At 46.8% G+C, this 15,640-nt stretch overlaps 1 protein-coding gene across 2 annotated transcripts in view; it reads left to right on the forward strand.

Moving 5' to 3' along the window:
* The window catches only part of Bfsp2 (beaded filament structural protein 2), a 55,085-nt gene extending 39,836 nt beyond the window's left edge, over positions 1-15,249 (forward strand). The window contains exons 5-7 of one of the 2 annotated variants that reach the window (XM_021657390.2): positions 6,926-7,054; positions 13,081-13,301; positions 15,043-15,249. In XM_021657390.2, coding sequence (XP_021513065.1) covers positions 6,926-7,054; positions 13,081-13,301; positions 15,043-15,046 — 354 coding nt within the window. In that variant the 3' untranslated portion in view covers positions 15,047-15,249. Of the gene's footprint in view, positions 1-6,922; positions 7,055-13,080; positions 13,302-15,042 lie in introns of both variants that reach the window. The other variant, XM_021657389.2, reaches the window with a different exon arrangement.
* The last annotated feature ends 391 nt before the right edge of the window (positions 15,250-15,640 follow it).

A 15,640-nucleotide genomic window follows, 5' to 3' on the forward strand; every position in this document is an offset into this window, starting at 1 on the left:
TCAACTCACCCAGACAGGAGTTCCGATTTTCATCCATTACTGAAGAAACTGAGGCACGGAATGGGTGGGAAACGTACCGAAGACCACACATGCAGCAAGCAGCCGAGCCGTGGTCTGACTGCAGGGTCAACACTCCTTGTTGGTTCTTTTTTGTTCTTGTTTAAAGACAGGGTCCCCTGCAGCCCAGGCTGGCCTTGAACAGACTATGGTGCTAAAGATGACACTGAACTCCTTCCTGTCCCTCCTGCCCCCTTCCCCAAGTGCTGGGATTGCAGATGTGTGCCATCAGCCTAACACTCAGATGGGCAGACAGATCACATAAATTGGAGACTTCGATTTTTTTTTTCATCATAGATACTCCTTTTATTTATTTATTTTTATTATTAGATTTTTATTTTTTACATTAATTACATTTTATTCGCTTCATATCTCAGCTGTATCCCACTCCCTTATTCCCTCCCAATCCCACCCTCCGTCCCTCATCTCCTCCCATGCTCCTCTCCAAGTCCACTGATAGGGGAGGTCCACCTCCCCTTCCATCCAACCCTAGCCTATCAGGGCTCATCAGGACTGGCTGCATTGTCTTCCTCTGTGGCCTGACAAGACTGCTCCTCCCTCTCCTTCTTCCAATGTCCATCCCCTTTGTCTTTCTAAGTGAGGATTGATCCTCTTACCCCGGGTCCTCCTTGTTTAGCTTCTTTAGGTGTACGGATTTTAGTATGTTTATCCTCCTCCATTGCTGGTGGGGATGTAAACTTGTACAACCACTTTGGAAATCAATCTGGTGCTTTCTCAGACAGTTAGCCCTTCCTCAAGATCCAGCTATACTACTCCTAGGTATATATCCAAAAGATGCTCAAGTATACAACAAGGACATTTGTTCAACCATGTTCACAGCAGCTTTATTCATAATAGCCAGAACCTGGAAACAACCCAGATGTCCATCAACAGAGGAATAGATAACAGAAATTGTGCTATATTTACACAATGGAATACTACTCAGCAATTAAAAACAAGTAAATCATGAAATTTGCAGGCAAATGGTGGGATCTAGAAAAGATCATCCTGAGTGAGGTATCCCAGAAGCAGAAAGACATACACGGTATATACTCACTTGTAAGTGGACACTAGACCCATAAGATAGGATAAACATACTAAAGTCAATTCACTTTCTTAAGAGTGAGCAAGGGGGCTGCTGGAGAGATGGCACAGGGGTTAAGAGTACTGGCTTCTTTTCCAGAGGACCTGGGTTCAATTCCCAGCTCCCACATGGCGGCTCATAACTATCTGTAACTCCAGTTCCTGTTACTCTGACAATCTCACAAAGACATACATGCAGGCAAAACACCAGTGCATGCAAAAATAAAAAATAAATCGTTAAAAATACATGGTAGCTAGGATATTAGGATATGAGCAAGGGACATCTCATGGGCGGTGAGGACCCCCGAGTCTGTGCTGAGGGTTAAAGATATGCTGGGCTTCTGTCAGAATCTTCCTAGAGCAGTGATTCTTGACCTTCCTAATGCTGTGACCCTTTAATACAGCTCCTCATGCTGTGGTGACCCCAACCATAAAATTACTTTCCTTGCTACTTCATAAGTTTAATTTTGCTGCTGTTATGAATCATAATGTAAATGTCTGTGTTTTCCAACAGTCTTAGGCGACCCCCACGAAAGGGTTATTCAACCCCCAAATGGGTAGTGACACCAGGTTGAGAATTGCCATTCTAAAGCAATGTGCTGTGCCCTCCTCTTCTAGATCAGTGGCCCTAGTGATCCCGGAGCTATTGCGTCCCTCTCTCCAGGACAAAGAACGCAATGAAGTCAGCATGTTCTTGTGAAAGCCGAAAGCCACACCCAGAGGTGTGCTAGGCTGCCTATGGCTCCTAGTTCAAAGCAGAGAGCGTGGGTGACTCTCACACCCACAGCAAGTGCTTGCGGAGAGAGGCAGACGCAGGTTGAACCCCTGAGAGCCCAGCATGGATGCCCAAGCTGTCAGAACACCAACTATTTCCAACATCAGAGAGTGTGGCTGCTTGCTGCACTCTCCCTCCCGCTAGCAGCCCACTCTGTCCTCCTCACCCCACAGAACAGTTTATCCTTCAGCTTTGAGTCATAACCAATGCTGCAGGTGAGAACGGCAGTGGTGATCAGAAAAGTGGCCAGGTTTAGAGGTTTGGGTTTTTTCCCCCTAGTCTTCCTTCATTACCCCCCCCATACAATAGTTCAACTCCTAAATACTTGATTATGATTACAACAAACTCTGTGTGTGTGTGTGTGTGTATATGTAGGTGTGGGTGAACTTGGGAAGGTCAGAGCTATCTTCATCAATTGCTCTCCACCTTGTTTTTGATATAGGATCTCTCACTCATTGGCTAGGCTGGCTGGTCAGTAAGCTCCAGGGGTCTTCCTGTCTGCATTCCCCACCCAGTTCTGGGGTTACGGCCCCCCATAGTTCACATGGGTTCAGGGAATCCGATCATCATTCTTATGATCATCAAGCACTTTGTTGACTGAGCTAGCTCCTCAGCTGTGATTATAATTGTGTGTGTGTGTGTGTGTGTGTGTTGTGTGTTGTGAGACAGGGTCTCAGTATGTAGCCCTAATTAAACTCACTGTGTAGACCAGGATGGCCTCAAATTCACAGAGATCTGCCTACCTTTACCTCACAAGTGCTTGGGATTAGTGGTACATGTCACCACTATAATTTTTTAAAGACTTTTTTGTATTTTATTTGATTTTATATGTATGGGTGCTTTACCTGCATGTATGTGTACCACTTTCATGCCTGATGCCCTTGGAGGTCAGAAGAGGGCATTGGATCTCTTTGGAGTGACAGATGATCCTTAGCTCCTGTGTGCATACTGGAAAGCAAACCTGGGTCCTCTGCAAGAGCAACAAATGCTCATAATCATTGAGCCATCTCTCAATCCACACAGTTATAATTTTTGAGTGTGAAAATTCAAAATGGCAGCATGCTCTCCTGACCCAGAAATGGAGGCAAGGTGTCAAAGCCCGGATGTTGATATCTTTGAATTTTATCATATACCCTAAACAAATATACTGAGTCCTGCCTCCCAGGGCTTGGGGCCGCAAGACTACTGTTGAGTCTCTGAGGAGAAATCTGTGGGAAAAAAGTTGAAACGGAAACAGGGAGTTATTACAGTTGCCAGAGAGCAGAAACATAAGGAGCTGGTGGAGAAGAGTGCACAGATTTTTTTCAGAGTTAAAGCAATTTGCTGTGAGTATCTCGTGTACTATTGATTTGAAGGGCAGGGTTATAGTAGTAAATCATGCTAGAATACGTGGTGATCAAATGAATTTTTTTTTCTGCCTCTGCTATACTTAGTAATCTTAACTATCAGCAAGAAAACAGGACATAAGACTCAGGCGCCAGGCAGGCAATGGGTAATAGAATTGACAGATATTACTCTGTTCTCATTTTAGTAACATCTCAGTCATCTTCTGTGCAAGGTGAGCGAGGATGTCTTATCAGTTCCTTTAGCAATCTAGAACTCTGATCCCACGGACCAGGCATCCCTAAGAGTGAGTAATGCAGATTCCCAAGCTCCGCTCTGGGTCTCCTGCATCACAGCCTCCATTTTCATAGTCCAGCTGACACTGCTGTCCACTGATGTAGTAAATTGAGGTGATCCATGAAAATCTAAGAAAGACCCATCTCCAGCTTAGAGGTCTTAAGTCAGTGGGCAGAGGCAACTGCATTGCCAGGGCTGGGAGCAAGCCATGGTTGCACAGCTGCCTTTGTCTCTCACAAGCCATGGGATGATGGACAAATTGCTCAGGCGCTGGGCCTCCATCTCCTCATGTCAGTTGACGTTAGTAACAGCAGGCGATTCCACAAGGTCATAAAGAGTCAGTGAGATAACGAACCTAGAGCTATCCATGATGTTGGGCATAGCCTAAGAGCCTAAGGTACATTAATTACTCATAGTCACAGCAGTAGTTGTTATGCTCAATGCATAGCAGATTTCACAGACTCACTTGTTGGTAGTTTTTGCTCTTTTTGTGGTGGTAAGGATCAGACCCAAGACTCTGCCCATCAACTACAGCCCCAGCTATGTAGAGATATTACAGGGATGGCCAGGGAGGTGGTACTAACACCAAACCTGACCCAGAACTCACAGGGAGTATGGTGGGAACTGTCTCCTACATGTCCACATGTGCACCATGGCATGTGTTTGCATCCATGTGTGAGCAAGTGTGTGCCAGAAATGAATAATAAATAATAAAGAAAAAGAAGTATAAAATGGAATCTAGCTAGGTGGCTCAGGACAGAGAGGCGCCTGCTTCCAGGCCTAACGAGCTGAGTTCAGCTCTCAGAACCCACACTGATTGTACGAGAAGGACTTGAAGAACTTGTCCTCTGCCTGTACACTGTGGCACACAGGCACACGTTAAGCGGATGATGTATGGCCAATAGCTTTATGCTTTTAAACTTCTAAAAGCTTCTATGTGTGTAGTCTTCTGGAAGCCTGGGTCATCACACGGCTCTTATTTGCACTTGTAACTGTGAGACTGGAGCTGTAGGTGTCCCCAGTGGAGCTCTGGGGGTCCGCAGCCACTGGCTTAACCAGGCAGATCTGGGCTGTGTTTGCTTTCCTTCGGCTGCTTCCCAGCCCTCGGCGGCCATTATGTGGAGCTCTTTGCAGCCTCCACTCAGCAAAAGCTGGTGTTCCTGCTACTGAGAGGAGTCTCTGATGGGGGCTTCCTAGGCAGACAATTAGATGGGAGGATTCTGCGAAGGCTTCTGGACATATTCACATGTGGCTCAAAACGGTACTTTCGGGAAGCTGGGAACCCAGCAGAGAAAAAAAATAAAGGCTTTCTTGGCCTCTTTGCACTGGCTCAGAGACATCACATCAGAATGCACTGAAAAGAGAGGGTGATCTCATTTTACCATCTACCAGGAGAGGACCTGATCCCCAGAGAGCACTGGGAGGAATCAGAACCCATCCATCTCGCTCTGGGAAAAAAAAAAAAAAAAGATTGAGAGCCCAGACCTCTCCTTGTATTCAAAATTGCATCTGCCCTGGTTTGTACGGTGAAAGGGGGAATGGGACCCAAGAGAGGTGGCCCAACAGGCGAAGGCACTTACCACCGAGGCCGATGGCCTGAGTTCAGCTCCTGGACCCACACTATGGAAGAAAAACTGGCTCCTGTAGAGTATCCTCTAACCACATGAGCCATAGCACACATGCAACCACGTGTGTGCACCCACACAAGCATGCCCCCAACACACAAATAAATAAAGTAATATTTAAAAAGTTTTAAAGAGAAAAATTACTATCAGATATAAAGATCCATATTTTTTTAAAAAAACCTAGTGCTGGAGAGATGACTCAGCAGTTAAGAGCACTTGTTGCTCTTGCAGAAATCCCAGGTACACTTTCCAGTACCCATATGGTAGTTTGCATCTCCATTTTCAAATGAGAGGCCAAGAAAGCCTTTATTTTTTTCTCTGCTGGGTTCCCAGCTTCCCGAAAACTCCATTTTCAGGGAATTCAGTACCATCTTCTGACCTCCACAGGCACCAAGCATGCACCATATGTACGGGGCTCACACATATACACAGGCAAAACATTTACACATAACAATAAAATTAATAAGCTTTAGAAAACCCCTTGTGGAAGGAAGGTGTGGGGACCCGCACCGTCTCCCAGCATTAAAGAGAATTAAAAAGTCCTCTGAAGGATAATTTGTCAGTATCCTTCAAAAGGCATATTGACGCAAACATGTAATCTTAGCACATGCAGGTTGAAGCAGGAAGACTGGGAGTTCGAGAGTGACCCGACCTTTACATATATACATAGTTTGTCTAGGGGATTTATCCCTTAGAGATGCCCTCTTGGATGGAAAAAGGGGCATCTAAGGTTATTCTTTTTTTTTTTTTAAGATTTATTTATTTATTTTGTATACTATGTTGTGCCTGCATGTACACCTGAATGCCAGAAGAGGGCACCAGATCTCATTACAGATGGTTGTGAGCCCCTGGGTGGTTGCAGGGAATTGAACTCAGGACCTCTGGAAGAGCATCCAGTGCTCTTAACTGCTGAACCATCTCTCCAGCACCCTCTAAGGTTATTCTTTACCCTATTGTTTGAAAGAGGGAAAATCTGGAAACAATAGCAGTGTCCAGTTCCAGTGGGGAACTTCTATATAAATGATAGTACCTCCAAACAAGGCAAAGCTAGGTAGCTGCTCAGAGACTATGATCGCCTTCACATGCTAGCAGAGACTAATTTCTAACACATAGCAAGTACTGTAGTGAACACGAGAAGGCAGTTTTGCATACTTATTTATAAATACAGTTGTGTAACATAAGAACGTTCTGGTCAGTGATAGATTAAATATGCAACATTGGGCCCAAAGACTATGTCACCTAGTAATATCACAGCCACCTTCGCTTGTGCAAGCATAGTGCTGTAATGTTCACATAACATCAAAATCCCTTTGCAGATCTCAAATGCTATTTGTGCCATTAATCAGTGCATGAAATATTTCTGAAAGGAGGCATGAGAAACTGGAAACAGGAAAACTGTGTGATTAGAACACAGGAAGGAAAGGATGAAGACACCCTACCGTTATTAGTCAGAGAGAGAGAGAGAGAGAGAAAGCGAGAGAGAGAGAGAGAGCACAGAGATTGACCCCAGGGTCATGTGCTTGCCAAGCAAGTAATTTGTCATGAGCTACAGCCTTCACCATGTCTTTAGCAAATCTTTTGAATGCTATTCTATTTTCAGGCATCAAAGGTTCAAAACAACTTTTTGTATATGAATTGGTTAGCAGATTTGGGGGGGGGGGGGTGTTATTTTTTAGTCTGCCAGATAGTTTAGAAGGGGCTGAGGAGGGGAGGTGGGTTCAGGTTTGTAACTCCACTCACCCTGAGACCTAACTCTCCACAGCAGCAGGCGGAGGTGGTCCACGTATCCCAGACCCAAGAAGAAAAGCTGGCCGCTGCCCTCAGCGTAGAGTTGCATGACACTTCATGCCAAGTCCAGAGTCTCCAGGCTGAGACGGAGTCGTTACGGGCTCTGGTGAGTAAGCCAAGAAAGGCTCTGGTGGTTTTGATGTTTAACTCTCAACTGTCAAGTCTGAAGTCTCATAGCTCATAGTTTGCAAAGGGCTTCCTTCTCACAGGATGTGGTTTGGGCGCCTGAAGTGTCTTCTGACCTCTGAGACTCGTCAGATATTGAATCATACCTAACAAGTGCCGTAGACACAGCGGGGCCCTGTGGAAATATCCCTTACCTGTCACTGCTGGGAATGTTGGCTGCCGACACCTTCTCGGCTGCCCTGCTTCCTCAGAGACTTGCCACCAGCCAAACAGAAGGCTCTTGATCCAAGAAGTTAGGCCATGCCCCTGACCCAGACAAGACAGTGACAGATGAGGGTTTTGAAAGCTTCAAAACCTACTAGCTTCAAAATGGAAACAGCTGCACAGAGCTCGCCCCAGGATCAGGCAGTAGCTGGATCTCAGGGAGGCTACATCCTTGCTTAGCATCTTCCCTGTCCTGTCCTCTTTTCCTCAGTCAATCCCTCTTTCTCTGAGAGTAGTCTTGTAATTGTTTATATGTGCCACCATCCTTGGCTCAAGCTCTGCTTCCGCCGTACCCAACCTCAAACACCTAGGAAGCTCAGGCTCAATGTGGTTTGCAAGCAGGTGCCTTGCAACCACTAATTATTAGTAATTAAAACCATCACACTTGGCCCCCTGTATCCATGGTTTCCCCATCTGCCGGTTCAATCAACCTTGGACTGGAAATACCCATGAAAAAACACTGCACCTACTCTACACTTCAGTCTCTATTTCTTATCAGTGTTCCCTAAACAGCAGCCTAATCATCTATGCAGACGCACATTGCCTGTAAGTCATCCAGAGATACTTTATGAGATTTAAGGAAATACACAGGAGGACTGGGTAGGTTGTATGCACATATGATACCGTTTTCTATAAGAGATTTACATCTATAGATTTAGCTATCCAAAGTCATCCCGGAACCAACCCCACACAGCTCCTCAGATAACTGGATTAAGCATCCCCTTCTGGTCTCTGGTTTGCCTGAAGCTCTAGTAGGATAGCATGACGTCTCCTCCATTGTTCTAACCACAAAGCATTGTTGGACCACATGTGTGCATCAGCATGCTTTTATATCTATGTCTCTCAGAAAAAAAAAAAAAAAAGTGACCATGTTCCAGGAGCTATAACCAAGTGCACTGAGGACACAAGACTGATTAGACACGGCTCCCCCCTCCCCAGGGAAGAATAAGGGTCTCCTAAAAGGAATTGATATCACCTTAAGCGTCACAGGGCTCAGCATATGAGAGACTAACAAGGGGGAGGCCAGCCCCACTACTGGAATCAGCATATTTACTTTTTTCAGTGGGCATAGAGAATAGCAGAGTTGGGGCAGGAGTTAGAGGGCCCCACCCACCAGGAAGCCTTGACTGTCACTACTCTTCTCCTAGCCATGGCAGTCCTGTGAAACTGGGAAGTATTTCTCAGACCATGATCTTGAACCCGGGCTCCTCTCCTCACTGGTCATATGACCTTCTGTGCTTCTATTTTCTTGTTTGTCTAGTAAGGATCTATTTTAGTCATCCTATTTACCTGCTCTCTTGGTGGCTCACGACGACAGTGAATCATGTGCTCTAACAGCCTGTGATTTAGGAAGAGGTCAGCAGGGACAGCCCTTCCCTGTCCCCCGTGGTGTCTGCAGAAGACACACACAGGTGGCCTTTCTCAGCTCACCTGTGACATGCCTCAGTTGTGAATCTGTGTCCTGCTCTCTGTAACCTCTCCACATAGCTAGCTTGCAGTTCCTCGTATTATGGCAGTCCTGTTGCTACGGCAGGACTTGTGATGAGGTGCCTTGCTTTCCTTAAAGACTGAACATGAATCAGCCCCTCCCCGAGCTCTCAGCTTTAGAGTGACTATCATGTATATCTTCCTCTATTGGTCAAAGCCTCCACAAGTGATCCACTGAGCCCTGACTCTTGGCAAGGTCACATGGAGAAGGACAGTGCAGGATGGTGATAAATGTTGCAGCTGCCTTTGGAAATATGATCTGTCCTAAGATCAGAATAGAACTGACCTCAGAAAGTCACTGGGATGACTAATTAGATAATGCATGTCAAACCTTTTACATTGTGCCCGACACAGGCAAGCAGTCAACAAATGGCATCTATTATGATTTATTGTGCAAAACAATAGCCACTAACTCAGGAACCCCAAGTTGGCATCATCAGCCAGCTAGTTACTCCACTTCAACCCACACTTCTAACTGCTGAAACAAATGGAAAAGGAACTCACATGCCAAGCTGAAGACTTCAGAGTAATGGCATTCCACCTATGCTCATGTCTAGCCCAAGATGGGCTAGCTCTCTCCCCTGTGGGTTCCAAAAGATCAAAGCTCCCATTACTGTGCCTTACAGCCAAGATGAGGAACACAGACTGAGAACAGGGGGAGGAGAGAGTTCACCCTGCTACCCTGAGTCAGAATAACCTGTGGGTACACAGTTACATAGTGTCTATCACTCCTGGAAGCCAGACAGCTTTGCTGGCCAAAATTTCAGCTCCGTTGGCTACTAGGACACTGTTTGTATTGGGAGCCAAGCACCATTAGGCCTACCGAACTCTGTATTTAGTGAAATTCGAGCCCAGAATTTACCAAAAATAATTATTACCTTGCTTTCTGGAGGATTTTGCAATTCAAGAGAAGTCCCTTCCAGCCTTGAGGAACCCAGAGGAACGAGGAGCCTCTGGGGGCTCAGAGTGCTACTGGTGTTGTCCATGTCCCTAGAGCTACAGAAGATGTAACAGGGGCCTGGCCAGAGCTGCTCGGGCTCAAGCATCTCTGAAGGACCAGGCATCTCCTTCTAGAATGTCAGGAGCTTAGCCCAGCATAGTGGTACATACCTTGGGAGGCAGAGGCAGGCGGACCTCTGTGAGTTCGAGGCCAGCCTGGTCTACATAGTGAGTTCCAGGACAGCTGGGGGCTGCATAGTTAGACCCTGTCTTGGGGGGCGGGGAGAAAATAAATAATGAATGTCAGAAGCTTAGGTAAAGATGCTGGGTGTGGGGTCTAAGGGTGGGATAGAAGGTCCACAGGGTCTCCTATAAGGGGATCTCATGAGTGCACCCCTGGACAATATCCTGAGTCATCAAGGAAAATCCTCAGGCCATGTGGGGTGCTCCCCTAGAATGTTGGGCAAAACTATAGACAGACAGCCTGAGCATGTCTCTAAATCACAACTGTTACAGCTCCAGTGTCAACAACAACGCACAAAGACAAACATGGTTTAGAAGTCTGCTCAAAACAAAAATCCATTTCCTTTATAAAACAGGAGAGAAAATCCAGATCAGTAGGAACAAATGATTCTTCATTGGGCCATTTGGGCATACCCACTGCTGTAAAGGGGTCTCAGAGCCCACAGGCCAAATAGCATCTGAGGCCCAAGGCTGCTCTTAGTTCATAGTGACCTCACACGTCTTCCTAAAAGGCACTAGGCTGTGCACCTGACTCAGGGTTCACACGTCCTGTGGAGTTAAGATGTAAGGGCTGGAGAGAGCTCAATTGGCGAAGTGTTTGCCCTGAATTCCATCTCCTAAACTTATTAAAAGGGAGAGGGAGAGAGATGAAAGCTGGACATGGTTGGGTGCCCTTGTAATCACAGAGCTGGGGAGGACAAGCCCAGCCTAGTTGATGAGTTCCACGCCAGAGAGAGACCCTGCCTCAAAAAGAAATGTGTTCAATACCTAAGGAATAAAAGTCTGAAGTTGTCCTCTGATTTCCACACACACATATACGTGTACATACTTATACTGATGTGTAGCTGCACACACATGAACACTCATGAGATTTAGCTAATATAACAGCACAAGGACCTTCCATTTCAGCTACAGTAGTCAGAAGTCTCTTTTTAAAAAAAAAAAAACACGCCCTGGAGATTAGAGTACAAAAAGTTAATTCATCAAGATTTGATTGAATTTAACTCAGAAAAAAAAAATGTTTCTATGTGTTACATAGCCAGTGTAGTACATGACCTTAATCCCAGCACTCAAGAGGCAGAGGTTTGCCAGATCTCTGTGAGTTCAAGGCCAGCCTGGTCTACATAGTGAGTTCCAGCTATATAGTGAGACCCTGTCTTTAAAAAAGAAAAAGAAAACAGTCAGGTACTGAGGCTGCAGAGATGGCTCAGCAGTTAAGAGCAGAAGACCCAAGTTCAGTTACTGAAACCCATGTCAGGTGACTCATAACCACCTATCTCTCCAGCTCCAGGGGGTCATTTGGCCTCCACAGGCACATACACTCGTGTCCACATACCCTCATGCAGACACACATGAATTCACAAAATTAAAAATAATAAAATGTTGGCTGGACAGATGGCTCAGATGTCAGGCGCACTTTCCTGCTCTTGCCGAGGACCCGGGTTCTGTTCCCGACACCCACGCAGCAGCTCACGGCTTCTGTGACTTCAGTTCCTGAGGATCGGATGCCTCTCCTGACCTCCATCGGCTCCTGCACACATGTGATGGACACACACCTCACTGCCCCCCCCACTGGCCAGTGCTCGCTTTCAGGGCACAGTACACAGAAAAAAATGAGAGGAAAGGTTTTCAGTCTGATGGAAAGAGAGAACAGTAGGACAATGATGTCACCCTGTAGCAGGTGCCTTCATCCAGGTGACATATATACCTTCCGGGCACTGAGCATACAGAGACTGGTTTCCTTCTAAGTCTCCCCACCTTGTGTGACAGGCGCATCCCTCGTGGTAAGTACACTTGGGGAGCCATGGAGAGGCAGGGGAGCTCCTGACACAACTTAGTTGTAGTAAGGACCGAGGAGCATCGAGGAAGGCTTGTTAAACCAGTGACCCCTGAATTTGAACTTGAGGATGAATAGGAATGAATTGAGTGAGAAGGCTGAAGGGGCAGGGTGAGATAGTCCAGGTATAAGAAACAGTACGAGGGGTATATAGTGGCTTGCACCTTTAATCCCCAGCAACTTGGCGGCCAGATGGATCTCTGTGATTTCGATGCCAGCCTGGTCTATAGGAAAAGTTCCAGGACGGTCAGACCCTGTCCCAAAAAAGAAAGGAAGACAAAGCTGGGTGTGTTGGAGCACACCCATAATCCCAGCACTCGGGGATCATACGAGGCCTCCTTGGGGGCCACTGGTATGATGTTTCATCAAAGAAGATAGAAGCCCAGAGGTGTGCTATAGTGCAAGGTACTATATGAGCTGTGTGGGAAAATGTAGGAAGGGCAGAAACTAAAATCAGGGTGATGCCCGAAGAGACCACTGAGCTGACCTCAGGTGATAAATGTCCAATTCCAGACTGTGGTGTTGGGAGAAGAAAGGGGGCCCAGAATGTGACACCCTCACAGAGGATGTAAGAGGCGGGGCTCAGCACACACTTCCCAGTTTCCCCTTCTGTAGCTGAGGAAAAAACTGTGTTGGCGGTACCAGTGCAGGAGTCACGATCTGAAAGCTAGCAACCTGAGTGAGGTGGTCACGGGCCATGCAGACCCAGAATCCCTTGCTTGATGATCTCTAGCTCCTGGTGGGGCAGTGGGAACCCACCAGGGACCAGAGGGAGAGGGCCTGACAAAGATGTATTAGTAAACACAACAGAAAGACACTGAGAGGTCATGGTCAGACACACCCGTTTCAGCTCTCCTGCCCGTCACAAAAAGTCAGTGAGGCAGAGCATCACCTTTTTTTTTTTTTTTTTTTTTTTTGGTTGGTTGGTTTGTTTTGTTTTTCGAGACAGGGTTTCTCTGTGTAGCCTGGCTGTCCTGGACTCACTTTGCGGACCAGGCTGGTCTCGAACAAAAGCAGTCTGCCTGCCTCTTCCTCCTGAATACTGGGATCACAGGTGTGTGCCACCGTGCCCGGCTGAGCGTTGCCTTCTTATTTTTCCCTAGAACCACTAAGACTGACCTCTTGTCTTTGCCCCAGAGTTGACAACATCATTGTCCCAGAAATACGGGCAGAGCAGGTCAGTCCCACACTTCCTACCTGGAGAGCCCAGCCTGATGACCTTCACTCTTTTGTAGAAACGCGGTCTGGAAAACACACTCCATGACGCCAAGCATTGGCATGACATGGAACTGCAGAACCTGGGTGCCGTGGTTGGCAGGCTGGAGGCAGAGCTGGCAGAGATCCGCTCAGAGACGGAGCAGCAGCAACAGGAGCGGGCACTTCTGCTGGCAGGCAAGAGCCAGCTGCAGAAGGACGTGGCCTCCTACCACGCCCTGCTGGACAGAGAGGAGAGCAAGTACGGACATTCGTGGGTCTCAGTTCCCCTTTATCTGCAGGAAGAATGCTCACGGGGGGGGGGGGTGTGTGCAGGGGTGGGGCTGAGTGGGTAGGGAGAGGGCTTGCCTAGAGTACACAAAAGCCCTGGTTTCCACCACCCCCCGCCAGCACCGCACAAAACTGCTCAGGATGACCCCAGCTATCACATTTCATTCCAGAGCAGGAAAGAGAGCAGCAAGAAGCCTTTTTCTTAAGTGACTCTTAAACCTTTTTTTTTTTTTTTTTTGAGATTTTTATTTATTTTTATTTTAAGTGTGGGTCTTCTGCCTCCATGCAAGGGCACATCGGCTGTGCAGTACCCATGGAGATCACCATGCCAGCCATGTCTGCCAAAACCATAATATGCACATCCACATATCCATAGAAACTCGTAAGCATAAATACAGGTCTTCTCTAACCAACAGGCATCAGCTTGGGGCTTAGCTTTATTGTAAATTCTTTCCAGAAGCCCGTATCTTTATTTCTCCTCATTCTATCTTTATACTTCCCTCTAAGGTCTACTCCACAGCCCATTGAATTAAGAATAGGACATTAAGCCGGGCATGGTGGTGCATGTCTTTAATCCCAGCACATGAAAGGCAGAGGCAGGCGGATCTCTGTGAGTTAGAGGCCAGCCTGGTCTACAGAGCAAGTTCCAGGGCTACATAGAGAAACCCTGTCTCAAAAACCAACAAAACAAAACAAACAAACAAAAAACCTCCAGGTCCAGGAGCTCTGACTGACACCCTTTCGGGCCTCCATGGCACCTGGCATGCATATGATATACAGACATATGTGTACATGAAACACCCATAAACATAAAATAAATACACAAATTTTCTAATAAAAAAAGGACAGCAACTGTAAAAGACTTAGAGGAGATAGTAAGATAGTCCGCAGGTAAAGGCGCTTGTTGCACAGCCTGAGGCTCTGCGTTTAAGCCCCAGAATCCACATAAAGAGAGAACTGACTCCACAAAGTTTTCCTGACTTCCATCACGTGCTGTGGCATGCATGTGTATCTGTGTATGTGTGAATGCACACGTGTGTAAACTCACATGTGTGTGCACGCACACATGCAAATACTAATAAATAAATATAAAGTAACAAAAGTCAACTTCTCACAACTCAAGAGAGAACAGGGAGGGTCCAGTTGTGGGGAGGGATTCACCCATGGCTTCCTGGCGAAGCATCCCTTTGCTGGGAGAGCCACCTGCAAAACTCCCAGCCCCTCCTTCCTAGAGGAAAACATCATCTCTCTTTCCCCCACAAACCGTCTTTTTGTCCAGTTGTTTCCTGTGGAATGTGAAAGCCAGATGTTCCTAATCCCTCAGATTCCTATGCACATCTGAATAAATATATAAAGTCACTTTAGATAAACATGGAAGAGTGAGGGCATGGGATGTAGTTCAAGAACATAGCACCCAGTGAGTAGCTGTTCTGCACAGGTCCAGCCCCAGCCCTGGCTGCGTCCATTCCCTCCTGTGCCCACCAGAACGCCACACATCTCCAGTGACTGACAGGACTCCCATCCCAAAGTCCCAGAAGTCATTTGTCTAAACTCCATCAAAACCTCAAAACAGGGGTTCGAACCTTGGCACTGTCTTATTCCAGAGACCACATTCTTTGTCATAACACAGCTTCCCTTCCCACACTCCTACTGTGGTATCTTCACCGATGCTCTGTCTCCGTTGCTTCTGATTCACTTGTGTTTCTTTTCAGCTAACGGGGGGAAAACCAAAATCAACTTCCTCTTTTCACAAAGAAAGCTCTGCCCTCCTCAGCAGTCCAACCATGAGGATGTTTGAGGAACTTCAGCCGCTGCTGGATTCCCTGGTTGTCTCAAGGAAGAGGAGAAGGCCCTTCTGCTAAGTAGTCTGTCTATAGCTTGACCAACCTAGGCCTCTCTGAATAAATGCTTTGCGTGCAGCTCCAGGCTTCCAATTTGTGGTTGACTCACTGTTGGTGCAGACACTGTTCTGTCTGTGCATCCATCTCAGGGGCTCTTTGGGGACTGGCATTGGTATTTTATGTGTATGTGTGTTTGTTTTGTTGGTTCGAGGGATAGAACCCAGGGCTTCATGGTATAGTCTATCACCACACTGCTCTCCCATTCCAGGGAGCCGTTCTTGGATATTCCTGGAAGGGATGTGAACGGATACTATTGGTCTCACCATACCTCAGGGTCAACTGCCCCATTCATTTACAAGTCCTGGGCTTCACAGGTACCCCAGTGACACACAAATACACTCACACATAAGCACACACTTTGGCCAGAACAGGGATCAGCCTGTTGCTTAACTGAGCACACCATAACTGC

Source organism: Meriones unguiculatus, chromosome 6, assembly GCF_030254825.1.
Source record: "Meriones unguiculatus strain TT.TT164.6M chromosome 6, Bangor_MerUng_6.1, whole genome shotgun sequence".
In the NCBI taxonomy this organism is placed as follows: Eukaryota; Metazoa; Chordata; class Mammalia; order Rodentia; family Muridae; genus Meriones; species Meriones unguiculatus.